This window comes from Bubalus kerabau, chromosome X (assembly GCF_029407905.1).
Source record: "Bubalus kerabau isolate K-KA32 ecotype Philippines breed swamp buffalo chromosome X, PCC_UOA_SB_1v2, whole genome shotgun sequence".
NCBI classification, from domain to species: domain Eukaryota; kingdom Metazoa; phylum Chordata; class Mammalia; order Artiodactyla; family Bovidae; genus Bubalus; species Bubalus kerabau.
In genome coordinates this window covers 101,286,970-101,302,244 of record NC_073647.1, presented here as the reverse complement: position 1 = coordinate 101,302,244, position 15,275 = coordinate 101,286,970, and the positions used below count along the sequence as shown (strand labels likewise).

The 15,275-nt window shown below is 38.7% G+C and overlaps 2 protein-coding genes across 11 annotated transcripts in view; one reads left to right on the top strand and one right to left on the bottom strand.

Annotated features, from left to right (window-relative positions):
* Nucleotides 1-6,578, top strand: part of SLC9A7 (solute carrier family 9 member A7) — a 174,776-nt gene extending 168,198 nt beyond the window's left edge. For both annotated transcript variants that reach the window (XM_055564964.1, XM_055564962.1), the window contains one exon: nt 968-6,578. In XM_055564964.1, coding sequence (XP_055420939.1) covers nt 968-1,243 — 276 coding nt within the window. In that variant the 3' untranslated portion in view covers nt 1,244-6,578. The remainder of the gene's footprint in view (nt 1-967) is intronic.
* CHST7 (carbohydrate sulfotransferase 7) overlaps nt 1-15,275 on the bottom strand; it is a 77,674-nt gene that overhangs the window by 42,959 nt on the left and 19,440 nt on the right. For 7 of the 9 annotated variants that reach the window (XR_008708570.1, XR_008708573.1, XR_008708572.1 and 4 more), the window contains one exon: nt 7,238-7,866. The exons of the other annotated variants lie outside the window; for them this stretch is intronic. The gene's annotated coding sequence lies outside the window, so the exon portion shown is untranslated. Of the gene's footprint in view, nt 1-7,237; nt 7,867-15,275 lie in introns of those variants that run through there. 9 annotated transcript variants of the gene reach the window in all.

The following is a 15,275-nucleotide window of genomic DNA, read 5'->3' as shown; positions in this document are numbered from 1 at the left end:
GCAGCATAAATCCTAACTCTGTTTCCAAGCAGCCGGACGACCTTGGGCAGATCCCATGGGGTCTCTCCAGTTTTCTTCTCTGTGACCTGAGTGTGTGCGCCCTTCACAGGGAAGGGGCAGGGATCAAATGAGAGCTTTTGTGACATTTGTGACAGGCGGACAATAGATGCTCAAGAAAATGTCCCCTCCCTCTCAGTCCCTCACTTCATCTACCTAAGGGCTTCCTTCCCATTAGGATATTTCTGTGGGGATGGGAAGGAAATCCTAATTATGGCTTATCCTCTTCCTCAATTGCTTAGTAAGACAAAGAGCAATTTAAATGTAAACCAGATGGGTTTAGGATGGTTTGTGTAGAGCAGGAGCCTACCCCACCTCCCAGAATACTTTCCCAGAAAAGAGAAGATCCAAAATCTAATTTGCAGGTTCACCCGAGGACCTTACCCATTCGTTTCTTGTTGGGTTGAAAGTGAAAGTGTTGGTCGCTCAGTCATGTCAGACTCTTTTACGACCCCATGGACTGTAGCCTGCCAGGCTCCTCTGTCCATGTGATTCTCCAGTTAAGAATACTGGAGTGAGTTGTCATTCCCTTCTCCAGGGGATTTTCCCAACCCAGGGATCAAACTTGCATCTCCTGCATTGCAGGAGAATTCTTCACCACTGAGCCACAAGAGAGGCTGAAAATCCAGGCTAATCACCCTTTCTTCCCTTTTGTTACTTTTTGTCCCTATGCTATCAGGCATTTAAAATCAGAACTGCTCACTGGTCTTCAAAGTCCTGGTTCAGCAGTAGTCTTACATGGACTAGCACTCTAGAGTTTACTCCCAGTTATCACACTAGGGGCTCAAGGCAGGCATGATCCCCATTTTCAGATAAGGAGTTGGGGCTGGCTTTGGCCTGGGAAGATACTGGTCTCCCATTTGTGGTTGATGTGGTTGATGATGTTGCTGTTGTTTGCTGCACTTTTCAGAACCAAGAGCCGCTGAGAGAGGAAGATTCTGATTTCATCCTGACCGAGGGTGACCTCACCTTGACCTTCGGGGATAGCACAGTGACTGCGAATGGCTCCTCAGGTTCCCACACAGCCTCCATGAGCCTCGAGGGTGGTCGGAGAATGAAAAGCAGCTCTGAGGAGGTGCTGGAACGAGACCTAGGAATGGGAGACCAAAAGGTTTCCAGCCGGGGCACCCGCCTGGTGTTCCCCCTGGAGGATAATGTGCGCCTTCCCGCCCAGAGCCCTGAGTGATGGGGTTGGGGAGGACCCACTGGCGGGGTGAGGATGGCTGCAAGCCCCAGCATTGTTGACATGGGGCCTTGACTGAATGGAACTAACACTTCTGTTTTATTGGGGTCTGAAGATATCTTATTTAAAATTTCAGCCAAGATGCAGCTGGTGGGGTGAAAGTGTCTCTAAATCAAGGCAAATGCAGACCTATTCCCACTTTTTTCACGTAGTGCGCTGTTCAGAGTTAAACAAATAGCATGCTTTAACGCTGTCTTCATTCATTCACCTGCAGATCTGAAAAAGGTGTGGCAGGTGGTAGGGGTTCCTCCCAGGAGAGGCTTCGTATCCAGACACAGCGGTGTAGGTTTCATTGGCTATAGCATACAAGGGGAGAACAGGCTAAGACTGTGAAGGATGGCAGTTGCTATTAGACCTCCAAGGACTGTGAGAAACCGGTGTTAAATGGACAGAAAACATGAGAAAGCAATTTGACTGGAGGCTCCAGCAATGAGGTTGTGTGACTGCACCCTCCTATCAGGATTCCTGCCCCTTTTTGACTCACTGTGTTTCTTCTAGACTGAAGACTGGAAAATATGTCCATGAACATTTCAACATGGAGGAATGAATTCCAATTCCTTCTCTGGAAATCTCCATAAGGAAGAAGTTACTGGAATGTTTGAAACCAAAGGCAAAATAGTGTTATACTGTTGTTTTTAACTAATCTGAGGACAGGAGAAACTGTTTAGAAACTGATGGTGATATCACTGCAAAAATCTGTAAGTTCTCAAGGTATTCCATATGAGCTGACTGCCTGGGAAATAATGAATAGGATTGGGTTCTACTGTGGCTTTAGAAATAACACCACAATTTGTGGGATGCAGTCTTATCTATGAAAGAGAAAGCAGCAAGAAGCCTAAGAGGCAACAGGCTAGTATTCAGAGGGAAGAAATCCCACTGCAAACAAAATTAACTGCAAAGAAAATACAAGATAGTATTCTAATGACTGAGTAGAATTCCAAATTTTGTGTTCATAAATGCATGAGATTTCAGTGGCCACATGAGGAATCAGAGATGAGTCAATGGAAAGTTAAGCATTATTCAACCTGGTGGAAGGTTGGAAGGTTCTGTCGACTATAGTAGACAGCTTGAGAGTCTGGATGTCTTGACATTGAATGCCATGTAGAGAAGGGCCATTTTCATGGTATCTGGGGAACCTTGTACCAACTTAATGTGCAAGTGTGGTTTAAAATTTAGGTTTTTGTCAAAAGTTTGGGTTCTTTATGGATGAGCTATTTCACCTGTCCACACCTGTAGCAGTGAAATACTGAGAGAACTCTTAGAAACTAGGCTAGCAAGTCTTCCTATGCTTCAGTGATAGCCTATTTGAAAACCCAATTTCTAAAAAAAAAATGCTTTCATAAAATGTGGGCATTTTTCTTATTATGGCAGACAAAATATTGGTCCAGTTCAGTCTAGGACACTCATAATGAAATCAATAATTTAATCTTTTTAGCTGACATATTTTTTAAATAAGACATTGCTTGACACTTTTGTTTTTGAATTGATAAATTGTGCAAACCAGGAAAAATTTATTATGAGGCTGAGTCATATGAAATTGCTGATTTTCAACCATTTAAGAAAACAGAAATGGCAGTTTCATATGATTCAACATAATATAAATGAATCATTTTTATTCCCTTCTTTCCTTTGTATCTAAAGTCCATTTTGATTTTATGGTCTACCATGGGCTTTGTATTCTCCACTGCAAACATTTTATTCTAACCTGGTTAAATATAAGTAAACGGAGATCTGCTGAGCCCAAAAGTTAGCTAGATTTGTAGTTATTTGGTTAGATTTTTCATTCAGTGAATCATTAAGTCACTGACCTGTGGTCCTAATTTTTGTTTGCAAGATGTGGAGATTAATCCTGACTTTACCAGGGGTCCTGGGAAATGAGTTCACTTATTAGAAAACTTCCACCTCTCAGAAGTATCCTGCCTATGCTGAGTGACAAAAAAGTAATGTGCCACAAAGGCTGAAACCTCTTCACTCAAGGCTGAGTATTTGCTTCCAGTCTGGCAGAAATCAGATCGAAACTGCTAAGTAATGGTGCAGCCATCTAAAGAAAGTTCCCCTGAGAGAGTGATCCCAAGTCATCTTAGAAACATGTTTGTTCTGGGTTGGGGGGTGGCATTTCAGTAGTCAAAAGCTCTAGAGCACAGGTTCTCATACCTGGCTGCACATTAAGATTACTTGGCCAGTTTTTACAAATACTGAAGCCAGGGCCCTACCCTCAGATTCAGATTCAGTAGGTTGATGCCTGGCTGCCATGTTTTGTTGTGGATCCTCAAGAATTCTATTGTGCAGCTAGGGTTGAGAGCCTCTAGTCTAGAACTTGCAGTGGACCCTATTTGGAACCTTAAAGAAATGGTCTAGGAAAGAACATTTTAAATTGTTAGTCATGTGGAACAAACAGGTTGATCAGCAATACAGAGAGGGTAGTTGTGAGAGTTTCATGCTAATAATCTTTGCAGAAGTCAAGAACATACTTTGTAAAGTACAACTGAAAAGGCCACTTTTGAAAATCTTAGAGCATGAGAGGGAAAGATGGGTGACTACAGTGTATGTATGGGGGGGATTAAAAATTGTCATCTTTGCTCCCATTTGTTGGGGGAGAAAGGGGGTTTTGTTTTAACTGGACTGCTGACTAGTCAAATGTAACAGTTTCTGAGATGCTATCTTTGCAGTTTAACCTGATATTATATTAATAGTCCCTTTCACAGTCAAGTGATCTTTCTCTTCACATTTTGCTTGTACTCATGCCTGCATCCATGCTGGACTCCTCGAAATAAGAATGGGCCCATTCATTGCCAGAGCAGAGTAACCATATTACTTGGAAAGTTGTGATCAATCTGCTGTCTCATGTGGCAATGGTGTCAGTAGAAGGTTAATTAAGGAGATGCAAACTTTTGTATAGCACCAACAGAGGAAAGACAGAACCACCTGCAATTCCTTCTCATACGCTTTTTGAGGACTACAAGGAGAATTGAACTAAAGAAGGAAATTTGGAATTTAAAGAAGGCTGTATTTCTTCCTAGGAAACAGGCATAGGAAGGGCATATGTGATTAAATGGACTCTGGCCATCAGGGTACTTGTTGGAGTGACCAGACAAACAACCATTGATGTCCTACAGCCAAAAATCACACCGTGACATCAAATGTTTCATCAAGTAAACAGCAAGGAGCTCTTTAGGCTGTGTTCTCTAGACCTGAAAATGTCCTCCATGGTTCAATCAACAAATATCTCTGTAGAAAACCTGAAAAAATGTTCTCTCAGCTATCCATGAACATTTCAGTCTAGGGCAAACAAGTAATGTTTGTTTCAAAAACAGAAGTCTGTTTCACGCACACATGCCCAAGCCCCATCATAGCTCCCCCTTTCTTTGTCCGCAGCGGAAGTTAATGTTTTCATGTCAGCTATCTAATGTGAACAAAATGATTTCTAAATGTAGAAACACTGCTGATGCACTTAGGTGAAATTGCTGGCAGGGCAAACAAGCAACTCATTGGGGGTGAAGTCATCCTCTTGGAAATCTACCTTGGTACCCATTGTGAGCTCTAAGAGGTGGATCATAAAGCTTATGTTCCCATCTGCTATAAAATGGAACCTGGACTGAGGGCATCAGGAAAGTCAGCTTGCTGATTCAGTAACTATATGACTTCTTTTTCCGCTTCAGAAATGGGGCACTTGACAGGCTTCATGCTTGCTTTTTGATGTTGCTTCTGTAGATGAGTTAGTGAAGGAGCTAGTCTGTCAAATATTGTCATTGAATTCTGATCCCTTCTGTGTTTTTAACTGACAATCTGAATCACCAGTGTCAATTGCTGCATTCTGATACAGGTACAGTAAATTGAGGGCATTTTGTGACCAAGACTTACAGTTTAGAAACAACCCACCTGAATGCTGCTTTCACCATGTGGATACCTGAAAAGACCTCCCCTCTTTCTAAAACCTAATAAAAACAATCTACAGAGAAGTATTCTGGAAACCAATGCTAGTATCTAATGAGGAAAAGCAAGTAGGCTCTTTGACAATCCTTTCAAAACAAAACCTAGAAATAAACCATTTTTCTTCCAGTTCTGAGTTTCATAAGCAGAGTTTCTGTAAATTAACAAACCCATTTGTCAGCCAGTGCTAGCAGAAGTTGTAAAGAGTAAAACCAAAGTTTTTGATGTTTTATTTTTGTAAGCAGGGTATACTCTAACCACGGCCCACATGGCACACACAGGCAGCCAGTTTTCTGCTACATGAGCCTTGGAGAAAATGACAAGGAGGGCTTCCTGTTCTGCTGCCCTTTGAAAAGGTCTGCAACAGACATAAGAGCACTTAGGAGAGGTCACTTTCTTACCCTGATGGCCACCTTTTCGAAAAGCTTCACAGAACTACCAAGTGTCATGGTCAGCTCGACTTTTGGCCAGTGGAAAATTATCTGGGTGGGCCTGTATGTGTTGGAGGAACTCAGATGGAAAAGGACTTGGAAACATCATGAAAAACTCTATATCTGCTGTCTAAAGCACTTCAAACAAGTTAAGATCCCAGTGTCAGTGGGTGAGTGTCTTAACTGCATGGACATTTGGGGGTCGACTTTAGTTACGGTATTCCAGCTGTGAGCTTTGGAGAAGCAATGGGGTGGTTTTTCAGTCATATGGGTGTTAAGTCTATGGGTTTGGAATCTGTCACTGAAATCACTCATTCAAAAATATGACTTCATAGTAGGGTCACTTAGGTTTGTTTTTTACATAAAGTACATCTGATATTTCTTACTTAGGAAGTTTTACTATGTCCATTAATATGATTAAATGGGGAGGCCATCAAGATTCATTTAATAGCTGAAAAGCAGTTTTTAAAATAGACTAGGATGAATTTAATAGGGGCTGTTGTGACCTTCAGGGGAATTTTTTATAGAGAGCCTCCATACTGTAATTGGGGAAATTTTTGTCTTTTACTTCCATTCAATAGTAGCAAACTGGTGGTTTTATAAAATTAACATAGTGTGTTATATAAACATGTTATATAAAATAATATTAAAACATGTCTAACTGTGAAAACGTGAAGACTTGGAGTTATCAGCAACCTTTATGTGCAATAAAGAAAACTGGAGTTAGGCCCCCAATGTGTTCCCTCTCCCTAGCATTTTACTTAATGTTTGCCTTTGTGTATATGTTTAGACTGATATTGTAAAGCTAGCTACATGTTTTCCTGCCCTTTACTGATATTTAACACATTTTTCTCAAAGCCTTTTTCTTTTCTTTCCTTTTTTTTTAAACAAAAATCAAAATAAAAAGATTAACTGGCTGAGCTTATCTTGTTTCATACTTTTAAAAGTATTGTCCATTAGTAGAAGAATGCAGTATGGGCCTGTTCTTAGTTTGTTTCTTTCCCACACAGAGAGGTTCTGTTCTGGGTGGAAGCTATTCCTCTCCAACTTCATTTAAAACAGAGATGGACAAATTACAGTGGCCCCTAGATCAAATCCAGTCTACTGGTTGTTTTTGTAAATAAAGTTTTATTGGCATACACTCTACTCACTCATTTTGTCTGTGACTGACTGCTTTTACGCAGAGCTGAGTTGTAAGGGCACTGAACAACTAGCGCTCATAAGCCTGAGCTATTTACTATCAGAGTCTTCTCAGAAAAGGCTTTTCCTGACCACTAATTTAGATGCTTGAAAAAAATTTTAAAGAGTGGATCTAAAAAAATCACAGCAACACTTTTAGACTTTAAAAATGTGCCTTTGAGTTGAAATAAACACTTGAAACCTGTGACTTCTCCCAGCCTGCAAACATCTTTAACAGGCTTTGAGTGTTGGCGAATTGCTAAGATTCTTGAGCTTCCTACAGTTTCTCTCATAGTCCTTGTATTCCTCTATATGTAGACTAACTGCTCCTTAAATCGTGCAATTGAACTATATCATAAAATCTGCTCCCTAGAAAAATAAAGCAAAAACAAATCTTGTCATTAACAGAGTGACTCCAGAATCATTTAATAGTATAATTACAAAAACATCAGATAGAACAATTTAAAAGCAAACATTTCCTTCAGTTCATTAGGGTTCTCCCACCCCAGGAAATTACTTTTAAAAAATCCATTTAGGGGTGGGGGCCAGGGGAGCTATTTGAAGAAGAGCTGGATGAGTCAGATTTTAAAATACACCACCCAGATCTTTTATTTAATATTAAGTAATTTAATCAAGATACACAGGACTGCACTTGGTCCGTCTTCACATTGATGTTTTGTCCAGGCACCTGCTGATGGGAAATGGTACCAAATCACGTCTTTTCTTTGTTCTGAGAATGCCTTGTTGAATTGACTCCAACAGAGGCAGGGTCAGGCTGGGAACTAAAGCTCTTCCTATTTTATTGCCATAATTATCTGCATTGCACTGTCACTTCCTTACTGGAAACTTCATTTCAACCAATGTGTCAGTCATTATTTAACAGCTCATGATATTCCTGTTCCAACTGCACAGCAGTTGGTACCAAGTCAAGCCCCAGTCTCTGACAGTGTGATAGATTGCCCCCACAGCGTGGCTTCTTCTAACGCTGGGACCACATGCTGAGTGTCCCGGTTTATGGTGACTGACCTGGAAGGAAAGAAACAAAGGATGTTTGAACTTCAGAATACAGAAATCCACAGATGGAAAGCCTGTTGAACTTTGACAATATAAGGCCTCTTAAATATGAAACCTGTAATCTTCCTTACCTAAGCTGCATTATCAAATGCTGTAAATCCATACAGAATCAGTATTTATAATTTCTGCTCGTGACCCAAAAGGTGTTTGGGGAGGATAGACAGGAAAAAGATGGGGGCTCCTCTTCTAGTGTGACTGTGCTTTCTGCAGCTGCTGCTGTGGAGTGCTTGTTGAGGAGAACTTTCTGAGACCTGCTGGGTAGAGTGGGGTAAGGGCTGGGACTGAAGCTGTATCTTTAGGCACCAACCATGTAACCATCCAGGGCTTCCCTGGTGGCTCAGAAGGTAAAGTGTCTGCCTGCAATGTGGGAGACCCAGGTTCGATCCCTGGGTCAGGAAGGTCCCCTGGAGAAGGAAATGGTAACCCAGTCCAGTACTCTTGCCTGGAAAATTCCACAGAGGAGCTTGGTAGGCTACAGTCCATGGGGTCACAAAGAGTTGGACATGACTGAGCGACCTCACTTTCTTTATGTAACCATCCATCTTTCACTTGTGTACCAGTTCATGTGTGAAGTCAATCATTCCAACCACTATCAGCTGTTGTGTAAAACTGAGGCTGTATGTAAGCAACATGTCCAGCTTCCTACCTTTGTGGGATCTGGGCTTTTTTCCTTTCACTAAAACACAGTGCTGTATCACTTTATGGGAGCAGCATGAACATGTTCTGCCACCAGTTTCTGGCTTTCCTGTGATTCTTCCTCTGATCCTGGATATGTGCCAAATTTGACATTCTTTTTAATTTTTATTGTTTTGGGATAAAGCCTATTAACAACACTGTGATAGTTTCAGGTGAACAGCAAAGGGACTCAGCTATACATATACATGTATCCATTCTTGCCCAAACTCCCCATGCAGCTGGGTTGCCACATAACATTCAGCAAAGTTCCATGTGTTATATAGTAGGTCCTTGTTGGTTATCCATTTAAATATAGCAGTGTGTACATGTCCACCTCAAAAACCCTAACTATCCCTTCTCCCCATCCTTCCTCCTGGCAACCATAAGTTCATTCTCTAAGTCTGTGAGTCTCTTTCTGTTTTATAAGTTCACTTGTATCATTTCTTTTTAGACTCCACATACAAGGGGTGTCATATGATATTTCTCCTTCTCTGTCTTATTTTGATCAGTATGACAATCCTTAGGTCCATCCATGTTGTTGCAAATGGCATTAAGAAGATATGGTACATATATAAAATGCAATATCACTCAACCATTAAAAAGAATGAAGTAATGCCATTGATGTTATTTTCTAATGTGATGAAACTTAATAAAACTACTGATGCAGTGTTTGGATAAGAAGCACTTTCAAGATGATTAAAAATGTACAATAAAAAATCATACTAAGCATTAGGAAAGAGCTGATTTCATAAATGCCTTGAGGCCTAATGACCCTTAGCATTCTGTTAGTACAGGTTATTTACATAAAGAAAGCCCCAGCATGTCAAATTTCAGTATAATTAAGTTTAATAAAAACCAGTCTCCAGATGGGCTGACTATGGTTCTAGGTGAGATAGAATAGATGCATTTCTCCTTATTCCTCCCACAAAGTATAACTAAAATTCTTCCCAAACATGATTTATAAAATAAAGAAAAGACTCTGAAAGAAAGGGAAAAGAAGGTAGACTGATTAGGGATGTTGGCAATTGTGGAACAACACAGCCATGAGTTGCCTGGGTTTTCTTTTTGCCTCCTCTATATCCTAAAATGGGTGCTGAAGAATCCAACAGACCAGAAATGTCAATGGCCATAGACCATAAAGGCCCCATGAAAAGCCTGTTTTCTCTAGCCAAAGGAGAGGGAGCGGGTCAGTCTAGAAAGACAAAACCCAACCACCTCAGAAAAAACAAACAAACAAAAAAAAAACCCTCCTGTCAGTAGAGGGCTTCCCTAGTGGTTCAGATGGTAAAGAATCTGCTTGCAATGTGGGAAACCCAGGTTCAATCCCCGGGTTGGGGAGATCTAGAAGAGGGCATGGCAAATATTCTTGCTTGGAGAATTCCATGGACAAAGGAGCCTAGCAGGCTACAGTCATGGAGTTGCAGAGAGTTGGACATGACTAAGTGACTTAGCATGCGTGCACACATTCCTGTCAGCAGAGGCCTGGTGGGAAGCCCGGGCTTCTGGACTACCCCACCCACCTGGCAATAACCAGGTGATGCACCCCTTCTACCTGTGCACTGTCAGTGGAGGCCTGCTAAAATAGAAGACTTAAATAAAATTCAGAGATTCATAACATATTCAAATATACAGATAATGTTCAGGATACAATAAAAACCACCAAGAGCCAGGGAGATTTTGACTTAATTGAGAAAAGACACCTGACAGATGCCAACACTGAAATGACATGGATACTGAAATTTTCCAAGAAGGATTTTAAGCCACCATCATAAAAGTACTTCCAAATAAGCACAACTTGAAAAAAAATTCCTGGTAAAGAAATATAAAACAAAAATGAAAAAAGGACAAAATGGAAAATTTAGAACTGTAAAATACAATAACCGAAATTTTAGGGTTTCTCTGGTGGCCCCATGGTTAAGAATCTGCCTGATAATGTAAGGGACACAGGTTCAATCCATGGTCTAGGAAGTTCCCACATGCCATGAGACAATAGTCCAGGAGCCACAACTACTGAGCCCATGCTCTGGAGCCCAGGACATGCAACTACTGAGCCTGCATGCTGCAACTACTGAAGCCAGTGCACGCTATAGCCTATGTTCTGCACCAGGAGAAGCCACAGCAATCAGAAGCCTGCACACTGAAACTAGAGAAGCTCCCACTCACCATAACTAGAGAAAGCCCTCAAACAGCAACAAAGGCCCAACAGAGCCAAAGATAAATAAATAAAAATTTAAAAGCTCACTGGATGGTCCCAGTTGTAGAATAGAGATGACAGATAAAGAATTAGAGAATCTGAAAACATAACTATAGAAACTATCCAATCTGAACAAAAGAGAGTCAATAGAGTGAGAAGAGGTGAACAGAGCATCAGAAACCTGTGGTATTACAATAAGTTATCTACTGTTCATTTTTTTTTATTATTTTTTTTAAATTTTATTTTATTTTTAAACTTTACATAACTGTATTAGTTTTGCCAAATATCAAAATGAATCCGCCACAGGTATACATGTGTTCCCCATCCTGAACCCTCCTCCCTCCCTAAAGTTTCTAAAAAGAGAGGGAAAAAGAGATTGAGGCTGAAAAAGCACTTGATAAATATGGCTAAAAATTTCCCATATTTGGCAAAAGACATTAAACTACAGATTCAAGAGACTGGGTGAACCCCCAACAAAACCCCAAAGAAATCTACACCAAAATACACATAATCAAATTTCAGGAAAGTAAAGACAAAAACATTTTGAAAACAACTAGAGAGAAATGATGCCTAATTTATGGAAACAATGATATGAATGTCAGTGGATTTCATATCTGAAACCATGGCAGTCAGAAGGAAGTGGCACATTGTTAAAGAGCTGAAAGAACATAATTGTCAACTCAGACTTCTATATTTCATGATATCCTTCAGAAATGAAGGTGAAATAAAGACACTCTCAGATGAAGGAAACTAGATTTTGTTGCCAACAGAACTGCAAAAGGAAGTTCTTCCAGCAGAAAGGAAATGATAAAAGAAGGAACTTGAAACATCAAAATGAAGAAAGAAGAGGATAAAATACAAGTAAATTTAATAGACTATTCTTTTGAGTTTAAAAAATTATGTTTGATAGTTGAGGCAAAAATTATAACACTGTATAACATGGTTCTCAATATACAGAGAAAATATTGCAAGAGAATTATAAAGGGCACAGGATAATGGAACATAAATGGACATAAAATTTCTACACTTCACTTGAGGTAGTAAAATGTTGAGAACAGCAGGTTATGATTAGTTACATAGGTGTAATCTAAACAAGCCACTTTTGCACAGCAAAGCAAACCATAAACAAAACAAAAAGACATCCAACAGAATGGGAGAAAATATTTGTAAATGATGTGACTGACAAGGGATTAATTTCCAAAATATACAGACAGCCCATATAGCTCAATATCAAAAAATCAAACAACCCAATCAAAAAAATTAGCAGATCTAAATAGACATTTCTCCAAAGAAGATATATAATGGCCAACAGGCACATGAAAAAATGCTCAACATCACTAATTATTAGCGAAATGCAAATCAAAACTACAATGAGGTATCATCTCACTATGGTCAAAATGGCCATCATCAAAAAGTACAAATAATAAAATCTGAAGAGGATATGGAAAAAAGGGAACTCTCCTATCTTGTTGGTGGGAATGTAATTGGTACAGCCACTATGAATAATAGTATGGAGGTTCCTTAAAAAAACTAAAAATAGAGTTATCATATAATCCTGTAATCCCACTCCTGGGCATATATCCAGAGAAAACTATAATTTAAAAAGATCCAGTGTTCAATACAGCATTATTTACAATAGCCAAGACATGGAAGCAACCTAAAAGTCCATTGACAGATGAATGGCTAAAGAAGATGTGGTGTATACACACACACACACACACACACACACACACACACACACACACACACTGGAATATTACTCAGCCATAAAAAAGGATGAAATAATACCATTTGCAATAACATGGATGAACCTAGAGATTTTCATACTAAGTGAAATAAGCCTAAGAAAGACAAATATCACATGATATCACTTATATGTGGAATCTAAAAAAAAAAAATAACATACAAATAGACCCACAGACATAGAAAACAAGCTTATGGTTACCAAAGGGGAAACAGAAGGGGTAGGGGAGGGATAAATCAGGAAGTTGATTTATACACAGTACTATATATAAAATAATCAACAAGGACCTACTATATAGCACAGGGAATTAAATATTTTATAATAACCATTCTAAAGGAGATCAGTCCTGGGATTTCTTTGGAAGGAATGATGCTAAAGCTGAAACTCCAGTACTTTGGCCACCTCATGCGAAGAGTTGACTCATTGGAAAAGACTCTGATGCTGGGAGGGATTGGGGGCAAGAGGAGAAGGGGACAACAGAGGATGAGATGGCTGGATGGCATCACTGACTCGATGGACATGCGTCTGAGTGAACTCCAGGAGTTGGTGATGGACAGGGAGGCCTGGCGTGCTGCGATTCATGGGGTTGCAAAGAGTCAGACACAACTGAGCGACTGATCTGATCTGATATGATAAAGAAAAAGAATCTGGAAAATATAAGCCCTATACTATCAATAATTACATTAAATATAAATGGTCAAACCCCACAAATATGGTATACAAAAAGACCAACAGAATGGTTTTAAAAACATGATCCATCTATATGCTCATATAAAATATATATATATATATATATATATAAAATTCATTTCAAATGATATAGTAGATTGAAAGTAAAAGGATGAAAAATATAACCATACAAATATTAATTAAAAGAAATGAGTAGCTTTATTAATATTAGATAAAATAGACCTTAGTAAAATGTTCAACCCACCAAGAAGATGATAGCAACCCCAAATGTGTATGTGTATAGCAAAGAACAGAACTTAAAATTCCTTGAAGCAAAAACTGAAATAGAAAGGAGAAATAGACATATCCAAATTTACAGTTAGAAACTTCAATACCTCTTTCTGAGCAATTGATAGAATTACTGCACAGAAAATAAACAATGATAGAAAAGGACAAAGCAATACTATCAATCAAACGTTTAAATTGACATTTATACACCATTCCACCTAATAACAGTAGAAACATTGTTCTTCTTAAATGTATATCAAATTATATATGAAATTCTTTTTAAACATATATGAAACATTCTGTACACAAACCATATCCTGGTTCATAAAACAAACCTGAACAAATTGAAAGGAACTGAAATAACAATACAGAGTGTGTTCTCTAATCCTGATGCAATCAAACTAGAAATCTATAGCAGAAATATAGGGGGAAATTCTTCAGACGTTTGGAAATTAAGGAATATATTTCTAAATAGTCCATGGGAAGTTAACAAAAATATATTAAATGAAAATGCAACACACTAAAATTTGTGACACATGCCAAAGCAGTACTGAGAGGGAAATTTACAGTATTAGATGCTTATATTAGATAAAAGGAAAGGTCTCAAACCAATAATCAGAGCACCCACCTCAAGAAACTTACAAATTTAACACATTGACTAAATTTAACACCCTTTAAAAAGAATACATTTGAATCAGTTCTAATGAGGTGGATGAAACTGGAGCCTATTATACAGAGTGAAGTAAGCCAGAAAGAAAAACACCAATACAGTATACTAACGCATATATATGGAATTTAGAAAGATGGTAACAATAACCCTGTGTACGAGACAGCAAAAGAGACACTGATGTATAGAACAGTCTTATGGACTCTGTGAGAGAGGGAGAGGGTGGGAAGATTTGGGAGAATGGCATTGAAACATGTAAAATATCATGTATGAAACGAGTTGCCAGTCCAGGTTCGATGCACAATACTGGATGCTTGGGGCTGGTGCACTGGGACGACCCAGAGGGATGGAATGGGGAGGGAGGAGGGAGAAGGGTTCAGGATGGGGAACACATGTATACCTGTGGCGGATTCATTTTGATATTTGGCAAAACTAATACAGTTATGTAAAGTTTAAAAATAAAATAAAATTAAAAAAAAAATTCTCAGCAAACTACAGATAGAGAACTTCCTCAACTTAATTTTTTTTTAGATCTACATAAACCTGCATCTAACCTCATTACTTATAGGGAAAAATTGAATATTTTCCCCTTAAGATTGGGAAGAACACAAAGGGATCTGCACTTAACATGCATATTCAACATAATGCTAGACGTTCTAGCCAATTAAATAAGGCAAGAAAAAGAAAAAACATATTTTTGGAAAGGAATAAAACTGCCCCTATTTGTGATTATATGATTATGTACATAGAAAATTCCAAGGAATGAACAAAACAAACTCCTGAACTAATGAATTCAGCAAATTTGCAGGTTACAAACTCAATATTAAAAAATCAATTGTATTTATATATACTAGAAAAGAACATTTTTAGAGCAAATTTTAACACTCATTTATAATCATTCAAATTAAATACTTAGGTATAAATCTAACCAAAGAACTAAAGGACTTGTATGCTAAAAACTACAAAACACCAAGAAAAGAAATCAAACAAGATCTAAATCAATAGAGATATATAACTATGTTTGTGGATTGGAAGATTCAAGTAAAGATGTCGTTTTTCCTGAAATTGATTTATAGGTTTAATAATATTCCTATCAAATTCTATCAATGACTTTTACACATATA